This window comes from Odocoileus virginianus, chromosome 3 (genome assembly GCF_023699985.2).
Source record: "Odocoileus virginianus isolate 20LAN1187 ecotype Illinois chromosome 3, Ovbor_1.2, whole genome shotgun sequence".
Lineage (NCBI taxonomy): Eukaryota > Metazoa > Chordata > Mammalia > Artiodactyla > Cervidae > Odocoileus > Odocoileus virginianus.
The window spans coordinates 1,697,369-1,719,489 of record NC_069676.1 but is presented as its reverse complement, the minus strand read 5'-3'; the positions used below and the strand labels follow the sequence as shown (position 1 = coordinate 1,719,489).

General features: G+C 47.9%; 1 protein-coding gene across 1 annotated transcript in view; it reads right to left on the bottom strand.

Annotated features, from left to right (window-relative positions):
- Positions 1-22,121, bottom strand: part of ADAMTS2 (ADAM metallopeptidase with thrombospondin type 1 motif 2) — a 252,171-nt gene that overhangs the window by 26,921 nt on the left and 203,129 nt on the right. Inside the window, exons 7-11 of the mRNA XM_070460787.1 lie at positions 20,684-20,789; positions 19,941-20,084; positions 19,446-19,578; positions 18,715-18,828; positions 1,687-1,832 (exon numbers count right to left, since the gene is read on the bottom strand). Coding sequence (XP_070316888.1) covers positions 1,687-1,832; positions 18,715-18,828; positions 19,446-19,578; positions 19,941-20,084; positions 20,684-20,789 — 643 coding nt within the window. The remainder of the gene's footprint in view (positions 1-1,686; positions 1,833-18,714; positions 18,829-19,445; positions 19,579-19,940; positions 20,085-20,683; positions 20,790-22,121) is intronic.

Sequence of the window (22,121 nt, the reverse complement as noted above, 5' to 3'; positions counted from 1 at the left end):
CCTCGCTCAGTGCCACGTTCTTGGGGGAAGTCAGTGGAAATAATGATCGCAGAAATTTGTGGAGTAAGAACCGAGAGGCTCAGCGTTTGAATGGGACCATGAAAGAAAGGGTGACTTTGAGATTTACATCATGGCCACTGATGGGACCAAAGACAAATGATAACAACGCGGGCATTCCCAGGCAGGGGTGCAGGCCTGGGTGTGTAGGTATGGGAAGCCCAGGGCATCGGGCAGCAAGAAACAGGGGAAGGGGCCAGCCGAGGCAGGAGACAGACACACTCAAACAGAAATCTGGGATAACCCCCAAAGAGAGCGTGAGTGGGAGAATACAGGGGAGGCCCAGCAGGAAGAGAAACCGGAGGGCTTGAGTTCATGCTGCAAGCTGCCATTCTGCAATCACAAGAGTGGCAGGGCAAAGAACATAGAGGGAGCTCAACCCAGGGAGCAGGGGCCCAGCAGGGAGCCTCAGAAGTCTCGATACTGGCCCCAGCCATCATCTCCAGGAGGACACACGGAAGCAGAGGCCCACAGGGTGCCCTGGTGTGCAGGGGCCTCCGGCTCTGCAGGGCTCTGGGGGCTGGGTGCTGACGCAGGCCAGGCTGGCACAGGCAAGCCACGGTCAGAGCTCCGTGCGCACCTCTGTGCTGTCTGATGTGCAGGGAATGGGGGCGCTGGCCAGGGCTGGGCAGGCCCGACAGTGTTTGTGAACACGGGCTGGCAGGTAGTTCTGGCAGTTTCGTTCATGTTACTACTGCCCTTCAACTCTTGCTGCCTAAGAAAGCTGGACCAGCCAGAGCGGAAAAAATCCCTCAAGTGCACATGTGGGGAGGGACAGAAGACAGAGTACCTGCAACCTGCATGATCTCCTCTAGGGCCAGACCTGGGGGTGAGTCCCCTGAACCCCAAGAGCCCGCATCAGGCAGGGGCCAGGAGGAGTCAGGGCCCGGTGAGGGGAGAGAGGGTGGTCAGGCTGGACCTGCCCCTCTGACTGTGCATCCTGGACCGGAACCTGAGAGTGCTTGCCCAGCACCCTGTAGCCTCTGATGTTCTAACGTCCTGTCTTGTCAGTCTAAGTACGTGAGGCTCACGTACTAGCCCCAGGGTGCTTGAGAGGAGCCCGCGGGGCTCTGAGGATAGCACAGGGGCTGGGGCCTGCTTGGGCGGCAGGACAGGGAGCACGGGTGGAGGTGGGAGCCTGGTGCGCCTTCGGGCACCTCTCCAGGCTTTCTCCTTTTGGGCAGCTGGGCGTGCGTGGCATGCCGCTTGACCCTGCCTCTGGCCTGATTGCAATCATTTGCTCTCCTACCCAGGCTCTCAGCCTCCCAGGGCCTGAGAGAGCCCTTCTCTTTACCCCCATTGCCTCATCTCTGTTCCACCTTCTATCTTGATGCCCTCAACCAGGAAGAGCAGAGCAGGTTGGGGTCTAGAGTAGGATGCAGGCCAGGAGGAAGGAGATCAGGTTTCCCAGTCTCCAGGGCTGGCTCTGCCTCCAGCAGACTGTGAGCCATCCCCTTCCTAAGTCTCGGTCCCTCCCAGAGAGGATGAGAGGGGCCAGAGTTGCCTGCTCTCACACCCTCTCCTGAACTGACATCTGCAGGAGCCTTGCGGGATAGGGTAGGCTAGCAAGGGCCTTTGGGGACCACAGCTGCCCCCCAGGAAGACTGGGAAACATCGGGGCAAACTCACTGTGGGTTGTCGCACTGACGGGTCCTGAACTTCACACCTGTGCCGCAGGTACGGGAGCAGGAGCCGAAGGGACTCCAGGCACCCCAGTTGCCATCTCGTTTGAGAATGTCAGGTGTCAGCCAGATGCAGTGTCCTTTAAAGCAGTGCTGAAAGACAGAAGGTCATATGCCCCCCACTCTTCAGCCTGCAGTGTCCATGATGATTGCCTGGCCCTGAAGGTACCAGAGAGAAGGCCCTACTGACCCCTGGAAGCTCAGAATCTCTCTGGGAGGTGTGGTAAGGTGTTGGCCTGCCCAGATTCCCACCAGCACCACCCTGGCCTCCGGCCATCCTCAGTCCTCAATCAGCCTGCTCTGTCCCTTCAGCCAGAGCCCACTCCACACATGTCTGCAGGATGAAGCCCCCAGGCCAGCGTGCCCACACAGGGCCATTTATAAAGATGCAAGCGGCACATCAAGCCAGTGACTCTAGAGACATACAAGGTCTACTGTTTAAGTTTAAAAAGCAATTTAAATGAAGTACGGAAATGAAGGACAGGTGATATGCTGATATGGTAAAAATTTATGAATATAGGAAGCAGAACACCGGAGCACAGGAAACTCAACTTGAACCTGATCACACTGCTGCCCTTCTTACCCCAAAGAGGAAGCTTATACAATTTAGGACCGACTTGAAGAAGATTGAAAAATTAAAACTACTAAATTAGGTATACAATGGAATACTGATTTAGAATTAGAAAGTATACAATATAAAAAAGTTTAAAATTAAAAAACTGACAAATACCACAAACAACCAAAAACAGAAAACAATGATTTTTTTTTAGAACTGGTTGATTTACACAACGTTTGCTGCAATCCTAACTACATACTCTTTCATCCCCTCTTTATATGACAACAATTTTGTCAGCTTATATTTCACAGGGAGAGTAGAAAGATAGTTCTTCAGCAAGCTTCTTCTGTAAGGGACAGATAGTAACTGTTTTAATCTTTGCAGGTGACAAGGTCTCTACTGCAACTATTCAACTCTGCCATTAGAGCATGAAAGTGGCTACAGACAACACACAAATGGATGGATATGGCTGCGTTCCAATAAAACCTTATTTACAAAAGCAGGCAGCAGATGGAAACTTCTAGAATGGAGCTGAAAGAGGCTTGTGAACTCTCTCCTCAGTAAAACAACCATTTAACTGGTGAAAATTATTTTCTAAACAAACCATTTAAATTATCTGGACAACAAGGATTGAGTTATATCATAGGAAACCACATTAAATATCTTGTAATAACATAATGGAAAAAATCTGAAAAAAAATATTACTGAATCACTCTATTGTATACCTGGAACTAACGCAATAATGTAAATCAACTATACTTCAATATAGAAGGAGAAGAGGGCATCAGAGGATGAGATAGCTGGATGGTATCACTGATGCAATGGACATGCACTTGGGCAAACGTTGGGAGATAGTGAGGAACAGAGAGGCTTGGCGTGCTGTAGTCCAGGGGGTCCCAAAGAGTTAGACGCACCTGGGTGACTGAACACCACCACCAACAACAAAATACTTCAATAATAAAATAAAATAAGGCATCTGGAAACTGTCCTAAGCTCAATACAACAAATGGAGAAAATACACTAATTCTTGTAAGAATCGTGAGAGTCTATACATTAGAGCCACAACCCTCTCCCATTCTTTCCCCATCTTCGTGTGATGGAGGCTTTACCACATGAAGACAGAGATTCCTTGTCTCCTCAGCCCCCAGTCTAGGGCTACTAGGGCTACTACTTTTACCCTGGGAAAGGCAGGCCACTGGCATCTCCCATACCATGCAACTCGGTGTTGCAAAAAATCTGTCTCAGGCAGAGAACTCCCTCTGCCCACCCAGTCCTCACTCCTGGAGTGGAGGCTCTACCCCAAGTATGGGAAACCAAGAATGCTGTGCCCTAGCAGCCCCTTCCCGGGCTTGCTTGTAGGGAAGACGTTCTATGCTGAAAGGGAAAAGCCAAGAAGAGTAGGGTCCTATCCCTGTTCACTGACCTATCTATACACCACGAGTGTCACTCTGGAAGTGGAAACCCTGCCCCTAGTTCCAGGGCACTGCTGCAGTGGTCTTTCCAGAAGGAGAGGTAGAATTAAGAGCTCCAAAGCTCACCCTAAGAGGACCAACTTTATTTGGAATAGAGCAAGAGGAAGGTCATGCCTAAGGGCATTGTCAGAAACGATGGAAATCTTGGTAGTGAGCAATTAAGAGGAGACCAGTAGCTCTGTGATACTAGTAAGCAACAAGTAAAACAGTAAACCAACCAGAAGTGTAACAGAGAGAAGACAGCTAAGAGTACTTCTGGGATCTGTACTGTGCTGTGCGTAGTCACTCGTCATGTCTGACTCTCTGCAACCCCACGACTGTAGCCCACCAGGCTCCTCTGTCCATGGGGATTCTCCAGGCAAGACTGCTGGAGTGGGTTGCCAGGCCCTCCTCCAGGGGATCTTCCCAAGCCCAGTGACTGAACCCAGGTCTCCCACATTGCAGCCGGAATCTTTACCATTTGAGCCACCAGAAGCCTAAGCAAGCTACAAATACTGGCAACACCCTGCCCCCGTGAAGGGTCCAGAATTTAACTGGGTCAGGCTGTGGACAACTTGTACGCCAGAGCATTGTCAAAAACAATACAGCAATCAGCTAGCAGCTGGTGAAAGCTAACTGGATGTGATACCAATAGAGGCAGAATAACTAGAGTTTAGCAGTACAACCAGAGAAAGAGACAAAGAGAACCTGGCTAATCCCACTGTTCTGGTGGTGGGGGTGGAGCTGTGTGGCCCATGACTATGCCTATGCCCAAGGCTACGATCTCTGAGGGGCAATATCAGCAGCTGCATGCTGCAGGGCAAATAAAATTTATTAAAACAGTGCAGCCAGGTCACTAAACAAATAAACAGGTAAACAAGCAAATGGCAGCACAACAAGGTCTGGGGGGATCAATAACCAATATCCAGAGTTTCTTCAATGGATTATCTAAAATGTCCAGTTCCAACAAAATTGCTGACACATGAAAAGAAATGTAATCCATACACAGGAAAGTAAGCAGGCAACAGAAATTACCTTTGAGGAGGCCCAGATGCTAGACTTCGTAGACAAAAATTTCTAACCAGCTATTATAAATACACTCAAAGAACAAAAGGAAACCACGTCCAAAGAACTAAAGGGGAACATAAGAACAATGTCAAATAGCATCAAGAAAGTAATAGAAACTAAAAATGAAAAAGAAAACAAAACAAATTCTGTAGCTTAAAAGTACGAAAACAAATGAAAAATTCATTCACTAGAGGTCTCAGTAATAGATTTGAGCTGGAAGAAAACTCCATGAACTTGAATACAGATCAATGGAAATTATACACTCTGAAGAGCAGAGAGGGGAGAAATAAAGAAAAATGAACAGAGCCTCTGAGACATATGGAAGACCATAATTTCACTGAAATGTGCACAGTATAAGTGCCAAAAGGAGAGGACACAGAGGAAAGAGTAGAAAATATTCAAAGAAATAATGGTTGAAAACTTCCAAAATTTGATTACAAACATTAATGTAAACATCTGAGAAATTTAAACAAGTAAGATAAATGCAAAGAGATTCACTTCCACATTATAGTCAAAGTTGTTGAAAGACAAAGCAAAGATGTCAAAAGAAGGAAAAGAAAAATGACTCACTGGAAGCCCGATAAGATGAACAGCTGATTTTCAATCAGAAATAATGGAGGTCAGAGGTCAGAGGTAATCATATGTAACACCAAGAATCACCAAGAATCATATATAGCAAAACTATCTCTCAACAATGAAAGTGAAATAAAAATATTCTTAGATAAACAAAACCTGGGATAATTCACTGCTAGCAGACCTGCCACAGAGCAAATACTAAATTAGGAGTTTAGGATTAACACACACACACTATTATATATAAAATAGATAACCAACAAGGGCCTATTGTATAGCACAGGGAACTCTACTCAATATTCTATAATAACCTATATGGGAAAAGAAACTGAGAAAGAATGAATATATGTATATGTATAACTGAACCACCATGCTATACACCTGAAACTAATACAACATTGTAAATCAACTATACTTCAATACAGTTATAGAAAAGAAATACTAAAAGGGATTATTCAGGCTGAAAACAAGTGACAACAGAGAATAATTGAAATCCACATAAAAAAAAACAGAAAGTTCTGAAGATGGGCAAATCTAGAAAGATACAGACTACCAAAGCTGTTTAATAAGACCTAAAAATTTCAATAGACCTGTAACAAGTAAAGAGATTGTATTAGTGATTTTAAATTTCTCACAAAAAATAGCTGAAGGCCCAATTACTTCACTGATAAATTCTATCAAACATTTAAAGAAAAATTAATACCAATTCTTCACAAACTCTTCTAAAAAATGGAAGAGATTTTTCCCAGTTCATTCTATGAGGCTAATATTACCCTGATACCAAATCAGACAAAGATATTATAAGATAAAGACTAAAGAACAATAACTCTCATAAAAATAGACTTTAAATTCCTTAATAAAATTTTAGCAAACCAAATCCAACTGCATAGTAAAAGATATACATATCATTACCAAGTGAAATTTATATGAGGAATGCAAGGTTTAGCATCTGAAAAGAATAAAGGAAAAACAATATGGTCACCTCAAGGCTCAAAAACTAAAATTGGCAAAATCCAACATCCTTTCCTGAAAAAAGCACTCAAAAGACAAGACTAGAAGTTCCTAAGTTGATAAAGGACATCAATGAAATACCCCACCTGACCCCATGCTTAATGGTGAAAGAATGAATGGTTTCCCCCAATCAGAAGAAAGAAAAGGGTGTCTGCCAACACCACCTCTAGTCAACACTCTACTGAAAGGTCTAGCTAGAACAATTAGGCAAGAAAAAGAGGGGAAGGGCATCCAGTCTGGAAAGGAAGAAGTAAAATTATCTTTATTTGCAGATGAAATGATCTTCTATGTAGAAAATCCTATGAAAGTGAAAGTCACTCAGTCGTGTCCCGACTCTTTGTGACCCATGAATCACACAGTCCATGGAATTCTCCAGGCCAGAATACTAGAGCGGGTAGCCTTTCCCTTTTCTAGGGGATTCCCAACCCAGGGTTTGAACCCAGGTCTCCCACATTGCAGGTGGATTCTTTACCAGCTGGGCCACCAGGGAAGCCCAGGAATACTGGAGTGGGCAGCCTATCCCCTCTCCAGGGGATCTTCCTGACCCAGGAATCGAACCGGGGTCTCCTGCATTGCAGACAGATTCTTTACCAACTGAGCTATGAGGGAAGAAAATCCTATGGAACCACTAAAAGCTATTGAAAACCACTAAAAACCAATTTTTAAAAGTTCAGTTGAGATTGCAGGATTCAAGATTGATATACAAAAATCTATTGTATTTCTATAGACTAGCAATGAACAAACTGAAATGAAATTAAGAAAACAATTCTATCGGAGACATCGAGAATAGATTGGTGGTTGACTAGGGGGAGGAAGGTGTGAGAGGGCTGGATTGGGAGTTTGGAGTTAGCAGATGCAAACTGGTATATACAGAGTGGATAAACAACACAGTCCTACTATATAGCACAGGGAACTATATTCAATATCCTGTGGTAAACCATAATGGAAAAGAATATAAAATATTCATATAATTATAATATTTATGTTATAAAATTTATAAATATTTATATAAATATGAAAAGTTATATAAATAAATAACTGAGTCAGTTTACTGCATGGCAGTAAGTAACAGAACATTATAATTCAGCTATGCTTCAATTAAAAAATAAAAAAAGAAATTAGAAGCATTTTGAGTTTAAGAAAAAAGAAAACAATTCTACTTACAATAACATCAAAAAATGACAAAAAAAAAATTACAGATAAATTGAAGGAAAAAAATGTGACATTAGTACACTGAAAACTACAAAAACTTGTTGAAAGATCAATGATCAAAGATCTAAGTAAATGGAAAGACATCCCATGTTCATGGACCAGAGTTTAATATGGCAGCACAGTCATCCTCAGAGACATTGCTGGTTCAGTTTCAGACTACCACAATTAAGCAAATATCAAAATAAGGAGGGCCATATGAGTTTTTTTGGTTTCCCAGCACACGTAAAAGCTATGTTTACAATATACTGTAAGCTATTAAGTGTGGCATTATGTCTTAAAAAACAACGTAGTCATACTTTAGAATATTTTATTGCTAAAAAAATGCTAACCATGAACTGATAATACAGGGTGTTAGGGAAATTAAATGAACAGTCTTGTTTAGGCTTCAGAGACAAAGCCGAGCAGGCCTCTGACCTTGGGTCTAACCTGCCTGGACATGCCCTGGCTGGGGGTGACTAGGAGTGACCGCCTGCTGTGAGTGCAAGACTTGTAGCACCTTAGGTAAGATGGGGAGCAGTCCTGAGATTGTTGAGACCCTGAAGGGGGCCTGGCCAGCCAAGTCCCAGGCGTAACAACATTCCAAGTTTTACAAGACAAAACAAACCGCATTAACATGAAACCAGGCTTGCACTGTGGCCACAGATGGATGATGATATCAGTTTGCCTCCACCCTGGGATTATAAACGGGGACCCCTGACCTCACCCACACAGCAGAGGTGTGGCCTGGGACCTTTCCCAGCTGGGGCTCCAGATGCACTGTGACCTGGGACTTCCCAGCACTGAGTAAGTCTGGGTGTTGGCCAAACCCAATCTGGTGAGGTATCTTCTGCTCTTTCTATTTCTCTTTTCTTTTAATGTTAGCATACTGAACGTAAGCTAGATAATTCTCTAATAAATATTTGTATCATTTATTTGTATTAACAAGTGGCTTATTTTGTTAACAAATCCTTTGAACCTGAGACGAAAGTGAAAACTTCCAGCAAAATACAGGGTAGCCACAAACCTTCAGTTTGTTTAAAAAAAAAAAAAAGTAACGTCTGCAAAGCGCAATAAAGCAAAGTGTAATAAATCGAGGAAGGCCTGTATTCCCCATATTGATCTGTGACTCAATGCAACAGTTATGCTAGAATTTTGCAGAAACCGAGAAACTCTTAAAAATTCAAGTCAAAGGATGAGGAATAGCCAAAACAACCTTGAAAAAAAAAAGTAAAAGGACTCAGACTTACCTGTTTCAAAGTTTACCACAAAACTAAAATAAACAACACAGGGTGGCTCTGGCATAAACAAACAAAATTAAGGAAATGTGAGTAGTCACTTTACTGGGGTAAATGCAATCAAACACCAATAAAAATAGTTTATCTAATGGAACAGAACACAGTCCAGAAAGGAGCCTTTACATATGATCAACTGATTTTCAGCAAAGGTACCAAATGATTCATTGGAAAAAATAGCCCCTTCAGCAAATGGTGCTGAGACAAATGGATATTCACAGGCAAAAGAACAACGTTGGACTCCTTCCTCACACTTTACACAAATACTAACTGACAATGGATCACAGATCCAAATGAAAGAACAGGAATACACCTTCTTCATCTAAAGGCAATGGTTTCTTAGTTACAACGCCAAAACACAAATGACAAAAGAAAAAATATCTACATTAGACTTCACCAAAATTAAAAACTTTTATGCATCAAATGATACTAACATGAAAGTGAAAAGACAATAATAGGAGAAAATATTTGCAAGCCATTTACCTGAGCAATCTGATAAGGGATTTGTATCCAGAATATAGAATGACAGAATGAATAAAGAATGCTTATAACTTGATAATAAAAAGATAACCCAACTAAAAATAAGCAAAGATGATAATGAATAGACATTTGTCCAAAAAAGATACATACAAGTTGTCATTAAGTTCATGAAAAGGTGCTCAAAGCCACAATGAGATAACACTTCACATTCACTGGGACAGTTATAATAAAAACACAGGTAATAAGTTTTGGTGTGGATGTAGAGAAATTGTTAGTAGGGATGTAAAAAGGTACAGCTGCTTTGGGAAGTAGTTTAGCAGTTTCTCAAAATGTTAGAGTTATCACAAGAACCAACAATTCTACTCCTAGACACATATTCAAGAAAAATGATGCATCCATGGAATAACTAGTACACAAATGTTTGCAGCAGCATTTCTTATAATAACCAAAAAGTAGTTAACAGCTCAATGTCCATCAACTGATAAAGTGATAGATAAAAAAACAGTATATCTATACAGCAGATTATAATCGAGCAATAAAAAGAAATAAAGTACTAACAAATGGTATAACATGGATGAACCTTGAAAACATGCTAATTGAATGAAGCCAGTCAAAAAAGGCCACATATTGTACAATGCCATTTATCTGAAATATTAGGAAGAGGCGACTCTAAGGAGACACAGAGTAGTGATTGCCCGAATTGAGGGGGGAGGGGTGAATCTGCTGTGATGATTGTACAACTCCAGGAATACAGTGAAAGCCACTGAATTGTACACTTCAAATGAGGGAATTTAAATGTGAGTCACATCTTTATAAAACTCTTACGGAGGCAGGTAGAATTGGTGTGTGTGCTGTAGCTTGCCAACACTTGCTCTAGCATGTTGAGAGAAATATTTTTTAATTTTCAGTAATTTAGAGAAGTTATTGGTGATGCTATACGAATATTTAGATGACCAAATTTGGAGACACTGCTATCTGGTATGCTTCTGGATGTGGATTCCAGGGTGTTTGATGTTTTCTTAGTCGGAGACTGATTTAAAATGCTTTTTGGATTAGCAACTCAGTAACTGTTGCTGTCAACATTTTTACAGTAGAGGCAATATTCTGAGCTTTACATTGTCTTTGATGTTGTCAAGATTTCATGTCAAAATCAGAAAGAAGTTTAAATGCTTTTCCAATGTGTTCATCAGATTCACTCCTCTTCATTAATTGCATTGTCAAACACTTCAAGAGCCTGTCTGTTACTTATTTCTCTTGGATATTTATCTCTTCCTCCTAATGAATGACTGCTTTAGTCTGATCTGAAACTTTTTGGTTATAATTGAATTTTTGAAGTCAGATTTATTTCTACTGATTTCTTCACTCATTTTAAACTTTTATTTATTTTCCATGGATTTTACCCTGAGTTTTATTTAATAAATAAATTTAAAATGATAAAAGAAGGTATATTAATACATACCGAACTACTGTACAATTGCCCTCATCTCAAAATTTTCCAAGCTAGGCTTCAAGCTAGCTATTCCATGCTATTTTTCAAGCTGGATTTAGAAAAGGCAGAAAAACCAGAGGTCAAATTGCCAACATCCATTAGATCATAGAAAAAGCAAGAGAATTCCAGAAAAACATCTACTTCCTCTTCATTGACTATGCTAAAGTCTTTGACTGTGTGATCACAACAAACTGTGGAAAATTCTTAAAGAGATAGGAATACCAGATCACCTTACCTGCCTCCTGAGAAATCTGTATGCAGGTCAAGAAGCAACAGTTAGAACCAGACATGGAACAACAGACTGGTTCCAAATTGGGAAAGGAGTACGTCAAGGCTGTATACTGTCACCCTGCTTATTTAACTCAAATGCAGAGTACATCTTGCAAAATGCTGGTCTGGATGAAGCACAAACTGGAATCAAGATTGCTGGGAGAAATATCAATAACCTCAGATATGCAGATGACACTACCATTATGGCAGAAAGCGAAGAAGAACTAAAGAGCCTCTTGATGAAAGTGAAAGAGGAGAGTGAAAAAGCTGGCTTAAAACTCAACATTCAAAAAACGAAGATCATGGCATCCGGTCCCATCACTTCATGGCAAATAGATGGAGAAACAGTGGAAATAGTGACAGACTTTAGTTTCTTGGGCTCAAAATACTGCAGGTGGTGACTGTAGCCATGAAATGAAAAGATGCTTGCTCCTTGGAAGAAAAGCTATGACAAACTTCGCATATTAAAAAGCAGAGACATTACTTTACCCACAAAGGTCTGACTTAGTTAGAGCTATGGTTTTTCCAGGGGTCATGTATGGATGTGAGAGTTGGACCATAAAGAAAGCTGAGCACTGAAGAAATGATGCTTTTGAACTGTGGTATTGGAGAAGACTCTTGAGAGTCCCTTGGACTGCAAGGAGATCAAACCAGTCAATTCTAAAGAAAATCAGTCCTATATATTCATTGGAAGAACTGATGCTGAAGCTGAAGCTCCAATACTTTGTCCACCTGATGTGAAGAACTGACTCATTGGAAAAGACCCTGATGCTGGGAAAGATAGAAGGTGGGAGGAGAAGGAGACGACAGAGAATGAGGAGGTTGGATGGCATCACCGACTTGATGGACGTGAGTTTGAGCAAGCTGCAGGAGCTGCTGATGGATAGGGAGGCCTGGAGTGCTGCAGTCCATGGGGTTGCAAAGAGTCAGACACGACTGAGTGACTGAACTCACTGAAATCAGAAGTCCTTCATCTCTCCCTTACTTTATTGTAAGCCAAAATTTTCAAAATAGCAGTTTAACTGGTAACAGCTTTATCAACATTTTGAGCAAACTTTTCACATCCTGTCTGCATTCAAGTTTCTCTCCTGGTGTTTGAAAATTATTTTTAATGCCTGTTATGCTTTGTAATAGGTATGTTTGGAGGTCTGGGCAGTTTTTCAAGAAGCAAATCATCTTGTTAAACTTAGCATTTTCAAAGAACTATCCACGTTGGATCTGTGTTAGTAGTCCCAACTACAAGACAAACCCCAAAAGGAAACAGACTATTGCAAACACAGAAGTCATCACAACCTCTAGTACAATTGAGAGCCCTTGTCTCCAATCACTTGAGAAGGCTGTGCTGAACACAGCACATATTCTTCAATGACCTTGGGTGAGTTGGTACAGAGGCAGTAAGAGTATTTCTAGAAGCTAAACCTATACCTGGACAGAATCAACAACCTAGCCATACATATAAGACACTAGAAGCCATATGCATGCATGCTCAGTCGCTTCAGGCGTTCCCGACTCTTTGTGACCCCATGGACTGGAGCCCACAGGCTCCTCTGTCGATGGGATTGTCTAGGCAAGAACACTGGAGTGGGTTGCCATGCCCACCTGCAGGAGACCTTCCCAACCCAGGGATTGAACCCACATCTTTTACTCCTCCTGCATTGGCAAGCATGTTCTTTACCCCTAGTGCCACCTGGGAAATCCCCAAACCATATAAATAAGCTAATAAATATACCCCAAACCCACTTTCTCCTTAGCCAAAGCCACAAAACACTTGTGACTGCTTTCATGTCAGCCAACAGGGGAGGTGGATCAAAGGGGAAGGGGGAGTAAAGCAGAAGTGGTCCTAATTGATTATAGTCAGTGAAAACATAAGACCATGCTGACACCCTGCTCTCAGATTTCCAGCCTCCAGACCTGTAAGCAATAAATGCCTGCGGTTTATGTCACCCTAGTCTCAGGTATTTCTGCCCCACTTGACTAAGACAACGAGGGTGAGGAGGGTCCTGGCACCTCTGAAATTGTGATGGGGCCCAGCCTCTAAATCACTGGTGGCCACAGGGACCAAGGACCAGGGGAATGGAGGGGGCCGAGCGGTGGTCTCCCTGTCCCCATTGGACTAACTGGTCTTCAGTTTGTAAATGGGGAGCTGGGCATGGGACAACTCAGGACATGCCGCAGGCCCATGGTGTGATGGACCACCTCCTCCACAGACTTGGGTCCAAATGCCGAGAGGCAACACATATGCATTATAGGAAATACGGAAACAAGGCAGAAAAAGCATCCTGAATTCCACAACCGAGAAGCTGTCCCTCTAATATTTTGGTTTATTTCTTCCTGGATGACTGTGAGCACTTAAGAGAGTGCAAGCAAACCAAACAAACAGTTTCAAACTCTGATGCCTCAGTGTTATTGTGAAGAAAACATGTTTAATATTATTAAAATGTTTTATAAACATATGTTTAAATGCTTATAAATATTTCATCCAGTAGAGGGGCTTAAACCTTTAAAAGCGCAAAGCCACACGTCACGAGTGATCAAGCCTGACCTGCCCCTCAGGATAAGGACCATGGAGAGCACCGGTGACTTTAGCAGGGCCAGGAACTCTGCCAGGTTGGTCTGAAAGCCTGAAAGGCAGACTGTTCTTTTCAGGAAGTGCACAGTTAGCATTTCTGAACCACTGTGGTCCCGGGTTTCCGTTCTCCACCCACCAGCATGTCCTGAGCTGGTGCCATGTGCCAGGAGCCTGGGATGTGAAGATAATTGAGTTGGACACAGGTGACTCGGCCGAGGGGGGACAGGATGCTCAAGGTCACACAGTGGGGAGGGAGGGAGGGCTTAAACTCCCACGCCCAGACCCTGGGCGATCCCTATCGTTATGCCTGCTGCCAGTCCTCCACTGTGCAGCAAAACATGGGCATCACAGGGCCTCTGCACTTGGATAAGCACCGTGGCACATGTTTCTGAAACAGGCCTTCTGAATTCATGAAAACTTAGGGTGAGTGTTGTTCGGAAGACATTGCAGGTGAATGTGAGGCGTGAAGGACTCTTTTCTGCCAGGACACTCGGATGCAGGAGCCATCCTGACCCAGCTGGGTCTGAACCCTGGCTTGGGCAAGGAGGGCGAGCCCACTAACCTAGCCTGCGGAGTAGGGGCACCTGGGGGCACCCTCTGTGCCTGGACTGACCTTGCCTCCAGGGGATGCAGGGCACTGTGTGGCCACAGGGAGCTCCTGTCTGAGAGCAGATCTGAGCCAAGACTCCAGCACCCTGGACAGGGCAGGACATGACTCGGGCTCAGGAAGAGTCATCATCAGTTCAAACAGTCCCTGCCTCTCTCCTACCATCACGCCAGTCTCCTGGGGAGCCATGATGTCAACTAGGTCTTTTGTTTTCTGGATTCCGCTGCTTTGACATTTGGGTCTTGCTGACCCTGGAGGGACTCCCCCCTCCTAGGGTTAACCAGCTCCTAGAGATAGTTAACGACTCATCCACAAGGGTAATTTTCAAGTGCAAACTAATCAATCCAGAGCACACATACCCCCCATAGCCCCCTCCTTCATCAGAGCTCCTAAATTCCAGGCCACCATCCCCCATCCTAATCACTCCAAGCCCAGTCAGGTACCACAGGGGCAGCCCCGATGCCCCAAAGCCCACTGAAACGATTCCCACCAGCCGATCCCCATCCTGTTAACCTTGCTGTGGCATTTGTTTCTGTAGAAACGGCAGCTCCTGCCCCCACCCCTGCCCCTGCCCCGCTCTCCAACTGACCCTGGAGCTTCCCTGTGAGACTGACCACTCCTGCCCCCAAACTTCCCTGGGATTTTTGAGGAACTGTCTTTTCAGTGACAACTCTCTTGATTTGTCAACCTTACCACACTTCAACTTTTCTCTTAGTACATCACATTTTAAAATAGCATGCTCCTCTCAACCACCCTCCCCAGCCATCTTCCACATGCTCCCACCCAAGGAGATCCCCCCACTTGGAGCACTGGTCCCACTTCTCTCCACTCTTTGGGCTTTGGCTGAACTCCACCGACCAGAAAGCCTCTCTCTGCTCCCTCCAGGCCCCTCCCCATCCCCTTGCTCACCATCACGTCATTGCTGCCTTGTCCATTCGTGGCCAACCATCAGAGACAGTGACACCTGATGGAACCAGAGCAAGCCTGACGTATGGATGGATGGATGGATGGATGTGAAGCTGAGGTGACTAACCAGCCTAATTCTCAGGTCCACTGCACGCATCTCTTCCAAGAACAAGCTCACCTCTCCCCTCTCAGCCAAACGTGCCTGCTCAGAACTCCTGATTCTGTAAGAAAGCTATGTGCCCACAGGCCCTCATTGCTCACTGCCCATCCTCTCCACGGGACCTCACCAATGCGTGGGCTCTGCAACCTTCCCACTCCACTCCACAGCGCGCAAGCCAGGCAGAGAGGAACAAGCCATGAAACCGGGCGCAAAGGATGCAGGGGGCTCAGCTGCAGGTTTAATCCCTCTTTCCAGGTCATCTCTGTGGATGCAGTAAAGATACGGTGCTCTGTCTCTGGGAAGTGGCAGGTGCAGGAGAGGAAGGTGTGCTTGCGATGACCCACTGTGGACAGCGAGGAGACCGGGGAGAGACTGAAGGCTGTGTGGCATCCTGCCCGGCATCTTGGGCAGGCAGCAAGGGGCAGAAAGGGACAGCTGAGTCTGGCACAGCCCTGCTTCCCCAGATGACCTGCTGTTTCTCCAGCCTGCCTAGACATTACCCTGCTCCCTTCTCACTACCTTCTCTCCTGGGCCTGGTGGCTATTCTTAGAGGAAAGGGAGAGATAAAGGATGACTGCTTTCCAGGTATAAGATTACACCGCCATAAGTAAGACACTAAAACATATAAACTGACAAGGGCAGAGGATTCTGACAGAGCCCTGGGAGGGGCCCCCTCCTCCACTTTGCCCCTCCACCCCCACTCCACACACACCAGCAGTCCCTGACCCAGGTCCGCTCTCTCCCTGTGCTCCTCGTGAACCAGGGCAGGCTGAGCCAAGCCCGAGCGCCCCTAAATCAGCGCCACTGGGCTAAATAAACTGAGGGTCCTGCCAGCAAAAACAGTGAAGAGTCAGCACTGGGCCAGCACTTTCCGTGAGAAAGGGTGCTTTGGCCACACCTGCCCCCTTCCTCACCATCCCCGCCGAGGGGAAGTGGGCCAGTAAGCTGGTGATCAAGCACTCTCTGGCCCACAGTTTGCAGTGGCCAGTATTCCTGTGGGGAAGGCCTACCCCACCACACCACCGCCCCCACCCCGGACAGCACACCACGCAGTGTCTGCTCCCACTCCTTCTCTCCAGTCCCGGGCTGGCCTCGGAGGGGCAGACTGGGGTACAGATGCATGCTAAGCTAGTCTCACTCTCCAGTTCAGCATTTACTGAGCTCCCCATTGGGGTTATGGCGAAAGTTTTGGAGCCTCCATTGAGGTCCTGTGGAGAAGAAGGCTATGAGGTCAGTTCTGGCATTATTAGGCCCCTGGAGTTTTACTAACAACATCCCATTGGCAACATCTAGTCTATGGGCACAGCTAAATCACCTGGATGCCTCTTAAAAACACCAATTCCCAAGTGTTCTAACAAAAACATACACATGAATGTTCATTAGCAGGACTATTCACAGATACCAAAAGGTAGAAAACGCCCATATGTCCACCAAGTGGTAAACAAATGTGGTCTATTCATATAGTGGAATGCTATTTGGCCATAATAATTGAAATGAAGCCCTGGTATCTGTGACAGCGATCCTTGAAGTTATTATGCTAAGTGAAAAAAGCCAGACACCAAAGACACATATTATGTCATTCCACTTATAGGAAACTCCAAAACAGGCAACTCCATAGACAGAGAAAGCAGGTCAGTGGTTTCCAGGAGCTGGAGAGAGGACAATAACGGGGAGTCACTGGTTCATGAGGCCTCTTTCTAGAGTGATGAGAAGTTCTGGAAGCTATAGTAGTAACGGTTACACAACACTGTGAATGTCCTAAAAGTCACTGAGAGTGATTTAAGTGATGAATTTTATATTATGTGAATTTTAACAGAATTTTACAAATAAAGAACCAAACAAAAGAATTCTCAAATCTTATCCCAAATCAAAATCTTCAGGATGGACCTGGAAATCCATATCTCTAACAAGCTCTGCCAGGGGGAAAAATAAGGCAGAATTTAGAACCTGCAGGGCAGAAACCTCAGGCCCAGGTGGTTTGGGTGTCTTTCTAGGCCTGACACTGGGGGACATTGGCATCCTCTCCTGGACCTCACAGGATCCTGCTATGTCTGCTGTCTTCCCTGGGCTGAACTCTCATGGGCTCATCTGCATAAGGAGTGGGAGTGTGAAAAACCAAGATCATAGCATCTGGTCCCATCACTTCGTGCCAAACAGAAGGGGAAAAAGTGGAAACTGACAATTTTATTTTCTTGGGCTCCAAAACCACTGTAGATGGTAAGTGCAGCCATAAAATTAAAAGATGCTTGCTCCTTGGAAGAAAAGCTATGGCCAATCTAGACAGTTTATCAGAGACATTGAGACACCAAAAGAGACAAAGCAGAGACATCACTTTGCTGGCAAAGGTCCGTCTAGTCAAGGCTATGGCTTTTCCAGTAGACATGTATGGACACTGAGAGCTGGACTATAAAGAAAGCTGAGCACCGAAGAACTGATGCTTTTAAATTGTGGCACTGGAGAAGATCCTTGAGAGTCCCGTGGACAGCAAGGAGATGAAACCACTCAGTCCTAAAGGAAATCAACCCTAAATATTCATTGGAAGGACTGATGTTGAAACTGAAACTCCAATACTTGGACCACCTGATGCAAAGAGCCAACTCAGTGGACAGCACTCTGATGCTGGGAAAGATTGAAAGCAGGAACAAAAGGGGATGACAGGATGAGGTGGTTGGATGACATCACTGACTCAACGGACAGGAGCAAACTCAGGGAGATGGCGAAGGACAGGGAAGCCTAGTGTGTTGCAGTCCATGGGGTCACGAAGAGTAGATGACTTAGCAGCTGAACAACGAGAATGAGAATCAGGCCCAGAATTTGGGCTGGAAGGAGAAGCCCTTTGTCTTGCTGCTTCCACGGAAAGTGGGAAGTGGGCCTGGGGTAGCAGGCAGGCACTGGTGGGTGGCTGTCCAGCTTCCTCGAGGGACAAGGGTGCCCAGCAGGGACCAAACAGCAATGTGCTAGGGGACAAAAAGGCCAAGCCTGATGCTGGGCCTGAGGATTCCAGGGCCACCAGAATGTTGGCCAATGTTGGTGTCGAGGTGAGGTGATGGGCACCCACAGTGTGCAGGGGGATATGGAAGGCTTCCAGAACCCCAAAACTGGTCCTCAGAGGAGAGGATTCCCACAATGGGGCTTGAAGTACCTTGAGGAGCTCTGAGACCTCAGGTTCCCTCCAACAGAAGGAAGAGTGTATGAGAGGCTCAGAGGGCAGGAGCTCTGGAGTGTGGAGTGTGGGGTTTCGAGGAAGGAGGCAGGGGTCCCCTGAGATGACCCCTGGCCCCACCCCAGGGGCCCTGCGGGATCTGCCCTGGAGAGCGGTGCACGTCAATGTCTGCCCTCTGCCCTGACTCACCTTGCCAGGTGCACACATGGTCCCGTCCAGGGGCGGCCCCTTCTTCGTCTTGCAGAAGTAGGGGTTGTCAGGGTGGCTGCACCACAGCTGTTTGCACGGGTCAAAGGTCCGAAACTGGAAGAGATCAGCGACAGCTGGCAGGCCGCCCCCCACCCCAGGGCCCCCCAGCGTTGCCCCGGCACCGCCCCCACCGCAGGGCCCCCAGCGTTGCCCCGGCACCCGGGTCCTCTCGCACGGCCACCAGGACTGGCCTGAGTGCTGCCCTGAGCTCTGTGCGGCTCCGGCGCTGCGAGGACTTTGGGCGTACCTCATGCCTCATGACTGGACATGACTCAGGGACAGTGCCTCACGTGCCCGGGGGCTGCTGGGCCTGCCGAGCCTGCAGACCTTGGTGGCTACACCCCATGGAGCCTGCCGGGCACCAGTGTGCTTGGCATGAAGGCTGGTTGGTATTCCTCTGGCCCAAGCAGGCATCCCATGAGCACCCGTTGTTCCCTGGCTGAACACTCCACTGCCTGAATCCCTCCCAAAGCCAAGTCTGGACCAGCCAGGAGAGCACCAGGCACCCACTGGATATACAGCAGTAGGTGTGGGGAGAACCTGATGTTTGGAGGGCTGCTCCACCCTGTCCCGGGGAGCCACGCCGACACCAGCCACCTCCCAGGAGACCAGGCAGGTCTGGGCTAAGCTCCCGCTCAGCCCTTGCAGGTGTCCCGGGCTCCGACACTCACCGCAGTACACATCATGTAACCAAGGCCAAAGTCGAAGCGGCACTGCTCGTTCATGGAGTAGTGCAACCCCGGGAGCTGGGGCAGCGCCGGCCAGTCGTGGGTGAAGGGGTCATCCCGCAGGCAGTCATAGGAGCTGTGAGGGGACACGGGGGCACCACGAGCTGCCTTCAGCAGCACCGGGCTGTCCAGACCAGGCGGCACGTGAGGCCCCTCCCGGAGCCTCGGGGGTGGGCCTGCTTGCACACCCCAGCCCTAAGGCCGTGTTGCTTTAGTTTCCCGTTGCCCCTCTTTTCCTTGGCACGGTCAGGCAGGATCTGGCTGGGCTGGGCCCTAGGCATCCATTAAAGGTGCAGTGGTTGCAACCACTTCCATCCAAAACTTGGCCCCCAACAATGGGATCCCCCAACCAGCACTGCTGTCCCCCTCTCCCCGCCTCTGCACTTGGGACTACAGGCGCGCTCCAGGCCCCTCCTCAGGGCCCAGGGTGGTACTCACTGCAGGTAGCGGCTCAGCTCCTGCTGGCTGCAGCGGGACCAGTGGAAGCGATGGAAGGCCGCCTGCACCAGGGGCGCCATGATGCTGCCCAGCCGCACCTCGTCACCGCAACGGTTGCCCTGCCCGTCGTGCTCCATGCCTAGCCTGTGAGCGGAGCCAAGACAGCCTCACTGGACCCTCACCTGGCCACACTCACCTGTCAGCAACCCCCCCTCCAGACACTGGGAGCGGACCCCGACCTCCCTGAGCTGACTCCCCTCGCCCTTAGCTGGCCTGGTCAGCCCCGAGCCAGGTGGTACCTGTTTTCTCCCAGCTGGATTTTAGAGCCGGGGTGCCCTGAGGGGGCAGCATCCAGTAGCAGCCCCTGCGGGGTCCGGTCCCCAAGGCAGAGCGCTGTGGCATGAGATAGCCGTGGAGGTGGAGGCACCCACTGCCCCCCTACAGACCCAGCAGCACGCACACCCGAGCGCCAGCTCTCTGTTCCTGGGGGAGGCTCCCTCGCACCCTCATCTACAGAATTGGGTGGGAAGACCCTCCTGCCCAAGTGCGTCGATGGCATAATGGGTGGGAAGCCCCCGGCTCCTGCCTGGCCCTCGGTGGAAAGCGGGCCTGCTGCCTGCCCAATGCAGCACGCAGTCAGGACATCACATCCCGGTGGCTTGTCATCCAGGGTGTGTCCCTCTCAGGGCACAGAGGACAAGCAGGGCCTGCCTCAGACAGCAGGGCCTGCTGAGGCCACTTACACATGGCCAGTCTCGTGGGCCACCACGAACGCGGAGGAGAAGCCGTCCTCGTGGTTCAGGGTGCAGCTGCGGACGGGGTGGCACATCCCAGTGACAGGAGCATAGCCTGGGAGAGACAAAGGGGGCTCAGAGCCCTCCCCACATCAGGAGCCCAGGCCCCAACTTCCCCTGACATCAGCAGGCAAACGAGCACAGCCAACTGCTCTTGAGGCTGGCACAGCCCAAGACCACCTCTCCCGGCCCCGGGGGAGTGGGCCTCAGCCTTGCCCATCAGCAGCCACCCTGCAGCCTTCTCAGTTTCCTGCATCCAGGTCTTATCTGCCAAGACTTTCTGCCACCTTGGTAGCCTCCTGCCCACTGTTCTCTTTCAGAGAACACATGAAACACCACCTCCCACTTTCCTTCCCCACTTGGCTGAGTGGCCTTTTGGTCCCCGAGGCTGCAGGTTGCTTCCTGAGCTGTAGGCACTCTGGCCCTGGTGCCTGGCGCCACACCCGGAGCCCACTCCCTCGGGATCTTCCCCGTCTCCCTTGGGGCCCTCTCTGGGGCCTCTGAGACCTCAGCTGGACCCTTCTCCATAGTGCAGAGATGGCTGCAGGGAGGGTGGCCCCAGGCAGTTCAGGGTAGTCAGGCAAGGACCGCCAATAGCGGTGCTGCCATGCTGAGCTGTGCAGAGGATGCTGACTACGTAGCCTGGGAGGCAGACCAGGCACAGACCATGAGGCTCTCGGAGCCCTTGGCCTGGGAGCCCTGCACCCTGACTGGGGAGATTCGGAAGCACAGTCCTGCTGAGCGGTCCAGGGGTCTGTCCTGGGCAAGGCACCCCCAGAGGAGGAGAATGGGGATCAGAGGGGGAAGGACAGCTGCAGCGGGCTAACCCCTGCCATGAGAAGCCACAGGCCCTCCAGCCACCGCTCAACCACCAAGGGCTTCCGGAGGGCCACTGAATTAACAGGTGACAGTGAGAGACATGGTGGGTTTTGCCTTCCCAGTTACAGCGTGTGGTCCAGGGAAGAAGTAGGGAATGGAGTCTGACAGGGAGTGAGGGCAGGGCTGAGGCAGGAGCCCGAACCGCCTGAGCAGGAAGGTGGCAAGGCCGCCCTGTGATGTGACTGGTCTGTGGAAGGACGATCTCCCCTGACTGGGCTGAGCCTGATCACAGGGAGTCTTAAGATGCCCCAGGGGAAGGAGCACATTCCCGCCCATGGGGAGAGGGAGAGTGACGGGAGGGCACGATGATCCCGCCCGAGAGGGAGGAAATCAGACGGTGGGGCCTCGCACTTGCTCCGGGTGAGATACAGAAGTGTGTGCAGAGCTGTGCGTCCCAGACAGGGCCTCTGTGTAGAGACCTGGGCATCTCAGAGGCTGTCAGCTACAAACTAGCACTTGCCACGAGTACTTGCCATCTACTTCTATAAGGATTAAATCAGGTGCTACT